The sequence below is a fragment of the Penaeus monodon genome, chromosome 10 (assembly GCF_015228065.2).
Source record: "Penaeus monodon isolate SGIC_2016 chromosome 10, NSTDA_Pmon_1, whole genome shotgun sequence".
Classification (NCBI taxonomy): domain Eukaryota; kingdom Metazoa; phylum Arthropoda; class Malacostraca; order Decapoda; family Penaeidae; genus Penaeus; species Penaeus monodon.
The window spans coordinates 18,075,120-18,080,119 of NC_051395.1; the positions used below are offsets into that span (position 1 = coordinate 18,075,120).

Consider the following 5,000-nt stretch of genomic DNA (forward strand, 5'->3'; position numbering starts at 1 on the left):
TCTCTCCCTCGACCTCTCTCCCTCGACCTCTCTCCCTCGACCTCTCCCCCTCGACCTCTCTCCCTCGACCTCTCTCCCTCGACCTCACCTCCGTCATGATCGACCCAAATATCGCGCGGATGACCGGCCCGATACGTGACGGGACCGCCCGCCGACCAGGGAAAATGAAAGCGAAAGAAGAAGAAATGTAGAAGGAGAAGAAGAAGAATAGGAGGAGGAGGAAGAAGAAGAAGAAGAAAAAGAAGATAAAGAGGAAGAAGAAGAAGAAGAATAAGAAGAAGAGGAGGAGGAGGAGGAGGAGGAGGAGGAGGAGGAGGAAGGGAAATAAAAATAACAATAATGATAATAAGAATAAGAAGAAGACGAAGACGAATAATAATAAGAAGAGGAAGAAGAAGAAGAAGAAGAAGAAAAAGAAAAATAAACAGAAGAAAAGAAAAAGAAAAGAAGAAGAAAAAAAGAGAAGAAGAAAGAAAAGAAAAGAAGAAAAAGAAGAAGAAAAGAAGAAAGAAGAAAAAAGAGAAAAGAAGAAAAAGAAAAAGAAGAAGAAGAAGAAGAAAAAAAAAGAAGAAAGAAAAAATTAACGAAGAAAAATAAGATAGAAAGACGCGAACGAAGAAGACAGAACAAGAGAAGAAAAGAAGAGATAAAAGAGAAAAAGAAGCAAGAAAGACGAGCAAAGAGCAAGAAGAGGAAGAAGAAGACATGAAAGAAGAAGAAAAGACGAAAGAAGACGAGAAGATAAAAAAAGAAGAATAAAAAAAAACAATGAACAGAAAATTACAGAAGTAAAAAAAAAGACGATTGTAAGGGCTATACAACACAAGAAGTTAAAAACGAAGAATAAAAATCGGCAGCGGAAACTACGAAGTGAGATACTCATACAGAAGCGGCGCTGACCACGCGCATGACTACTCGAGATTGACGCATTGACTATCGCCAGAGGAGTCTAGGGGGACGAGATGTGTAGAGGATGAGATCGCTGAATCGCGTTCGCCGAAGGACGAGCTCGTGTGAGGTTTGATCTGGGGATTGAGGTGACGAGGTAGGGGAGAGTGGGTGGGAGGAGAGAGTAGGGACGTGAGTGAGTGAGAGAAGGGGAGAGGGAGAGGAGGAGGAAGAGGGGAAGAGAAAAGAGAGGAAGAGAAGAGGAGGAGAGGGAGAGAAGAGAATGGAGGAAGGAAAAGAGAGGAAAGGAAGAAGAGGGGAGAAGAGGTGGAGAAAAAAGCGAGGAGAGGGGAGGAGGAGGAAGGGAAACTGACAAAGCAACATAATGAACTTAATAGGGGCGTGTTGTGAGGGGGGCGGTGTGTAGTGATGGGGGTGTGTGGTGGTGTTGTTATTGTGAGTGGATGGTGAGTGGGGGTGTGTGTGTGTGTGTGTGTGTGTGTGCCTGTGTGTGTGTATGTGCCTGTGTGTGCGTGTGTGAATCAAACTAATGAAGAAGAGCGACCACCAGTCCCCCTGCGACCAAGGAGAAAATAGGAACAGCGCCTCCTCCCAGATTAACAGGTGTCTCCCAAGATGCCGCCTCGGCCGCCAGCTGGCCTTCCAATAGCCACAAGAATCTGCTCCTTCTCACAACTCCTCTCGTTTCTTGCTTCAGAAAGTCTCTTCGTGCCTTCCCTTACCTCCTTTTACTTTTATAACCAGCGCCCAAGGGGATGAAAAGGGCGGAAGAAGGAAGGGAGAGAGAGAGAGGGGGAGGGCGAAACAGGAAGAGAATGAGGATAGAAGAGAGAGAGAGAAAAAAAAACGAGGAAACAGGAAGGGGATATGTTATCACACGAAATGTATTTCCTGTTCTTTAATCCTTCCTTTATTGTTTATACATCTTCCCTTTTCTTGCCTTCTTTTAAACTTTTACCTAAGAAAAATTTTACAGCAAATAGTAATAATAGGCTATCATTATTATTATTATTATCATTATTATTATTATTATTATTATTATTATTATTATTATTATCATTATCATCACTATCATTATTATCATTATTATCATTGTTATTATTATCACAATTATTATCATCATTATTATCATCATTATTATTATAATCATCATTATTATCATTATTACCATTACCATCATTATCATCATTATCATTATTGTTACCATCATTATCATCATTATTGTTATCATCATCATCATTATCATTATTGTTATCATCATCATTATCGTTATTATACCATCATCGTCATTATAATTACTTTTATCATTGTCATTTTTATTGTTGTTGTTATCATTATCACCAAAATGATAATGGCGACAATAGTAATAATAACGATTGTTATAAGAGGTGGATGGACATCAGCAGGTTTGGAAGATAAATGAGAGAGGGAAAGAGAGAGAGGGGGGGAGGGAGGGAGGGAGGGGGAGAGAAAGACAGACAGACAGACAGACAGAGAAACAAAGACAGGCAGAGGCAGACAGAAAGACAGGTTGCAGTTATGCTACTCTACATTATAAGAGGTGAATGTACAGCAGTAGGCTAGGGGGTAGATTTGGCAGATACATAAGAGAAAGGGAAAGAGAGAGGGGGAGAGAGGCAGAGGGAGGGAGAAAGAGAGAGAGAGAGAGAGAGAGAGAGAGAGAGAGAGAGAGAGAGAGAGAGAGAGAGAGAGAGAGAGAGAGAGAGAGATGAACATACATACAGACAGACAAGTGGAGAAGAAGAAAGACAGTGGAAAGGGAGATTACCGGAAGACAATAAAAGAGGAGAGATATACATATATAGATAGATATATAGATAGATAGATAGATAGATAGATAGATAGATAGATAGATATGTAGGTAGATAGATAGATAGATAGATATATGTGCATGTGTGTGTTTAAAAACTAAAGGAAGCCTGCACATGAAAGCAAAAAGGACGTGACAAACATAAACCCAAGGGGAAAAAATCCGGCCAAAAGCCTAACATCGAAAACATTAACAATAACAAACCCCAAAACAGCAACCAGACCAAGAGACACGAGGATGCGAAAGATATTGACAGATAAGATAAGCGGAGTTCGAGACCGGCATAAACCGTCGAAACTCACCCGTCTACCACTGGCGGAAACTCCCTCAGGGTGAGGTTGGGTAACGGGCCGGCCGCTGCTGAGTCATCGCACACAAGGACGCACCACACCTGAGAACAGAGAGGTGATGATGATGACCTGTAGGTTAATTACCCCGTCGTGATGCTAATGACGGAGGTTAATGAGGGCTAAGGAGAAAGGGGATTAGTACGTGTGAGAGATGGGCGGTTTGCAAATCAGATTACTGTGTATATTTTTTCCCTTCCACTGAGAGACGATAACGCGAGACCATGCAACGGGAAGCTATATATAGATGCGACGCTCGTTTCGCTCGTTCGCATCCTTCATAAGGACGATAATAATAACAAGTAGAACCATGATATTGACCTCTACAGTGAATCATTACGTTGTTTTCACACAACTAACACCGCAGGGTCGAAAGGAAACAATAGGAAACGAGAAGCGACCGGCACAAATGGATTGGATCTTCTCCAAGGCGAGCAGTATGTCAGCGGGGACAGGTGGCAGAGGTATCGTGTTGACGCAGGTGTGCCCGGTGTTGATGGCATACCCGGAGCACGGGGCAATTAATCTGTTGTTTGTTGTTTATGGTTTATTCGTGGTGCATGAGTCATTTGTGGTGTTATAAGGTTTATAATATTCGCTTTTGGGTCATGGAGGATGTGAACGAAGGTGTTTGCGGTTCTTGAAGGATTGTTTACGTTTTTCGTTCATATCTACTAAAAGATTTTTTTCCCTCCTATGTTTCTCTTCACGCTCCCTTTCCTGCTCTTCATCGAGAATATTCCTTATTTTTTATGATAATAGGACTAGAGATAATTGCAATCATCCTCGCCAGCTCATAAACCTGAACCAATTAGGTCAAAATTGTTTTCTACGCACACATTAGCGCTAATATCCACCTGGCAAAGGGTAATGAGCCATTCGGACAGATTTAGCCGCTTTTAACCCACTGACCAGAACTAGAAATGGCAACTGATTTCCATATGGATCCTTCCCACATTTTGCTAATATTTGCATGTTTATTTACTCTGATGACTCACTACTTCCAAAGTTGTTGTTTTTTCTCATTATGATTATTTTCCGACTGTATGAAACTTCAAAATCAGAATGGGAAAATGACAAATGCCGGAATTCCCTCATATAATATTTTTTTGACATTAATGCACACGCCACAGTTTTACTTCGCAGCGAATGTGAGTGAATGTGAAAAAAATGTTAACACTGACACATAAGCTTACCCCTCTGCCACATTTACAGCGAACCTTGGCCTATATTATCCCGAGAACTGTATACGCAAACGGGGACAGATGAAAGACGCGAAAGATTTATGAAGACTTGTACCGTTGTTGGGTTGGTGTGTGTTTTATATATATGCAAAGTAAATATAAGATAGATATGGTGTGTATGTGGTGTGTGTGTGTGTGTTGCAAGGTATGTATGCTATATTCTCTGTGTGTGCGTGCTTTTATTAATAGTTCCACAGATATAATTCGCTGCAACATACAGACCTTCAAGTTATTACGTGTTTGCACAACAAATCCTTTTGCGCAAAGGGCCTGTTAAAGCGCTGCCTCCCCTCGGGTCCTGTTCGAAGCTGCGACGCTGCTGCCTAGGCTTCGATCGACAAGAAGCGGCAAATACTCTTTAGAAGTTAAACAGGCAGGTGTCAAAGGAATTGATATACCAAACATATTGTTTAGTGTTGTGTGCTTATACATATGGTGTATGTATGCGATTTCTATATATATATATATATATATATATATATATATATTATATATATATATATATATATATATATATATATATATAATATATATATATATATATACATGTATATATATATATCATATATATATATATATATATATATTATATATATATATGTTGTGTTGTGTGTGTGTGTGTGTGTGCGTGTGTGTGTGTGTGTGTGTGTGTGTGTGTGAAAAGGAAAA

General features: G+C 40.3%; 1 protein-coding gene across 3 annotated transcripts in view; it reads right to left on the reverse strand.

Annotated features, from left to right (window-relative positions):
• LOC119577894 overlaps window positions 1-5,000 on the reverse strand; it is a 160,929-nt gene that overhangs the window by 43,374 nt on the left and 112,555 nt on the right. For all 3 annotated transcript variants that reach the window (XM_037925550.1, XM_037925551.1, XM_037925549.1), the window contains exon 3: window positions 3,043-3,131. In XM_037925550.1, the coding sequence (XP_037781478.1) occupies window positions 3,043-3,131 (89 nt within the window). The remainder of the gene's footprint in view (window positions 1-3,042; window positions 3,132-5,000) is intronic.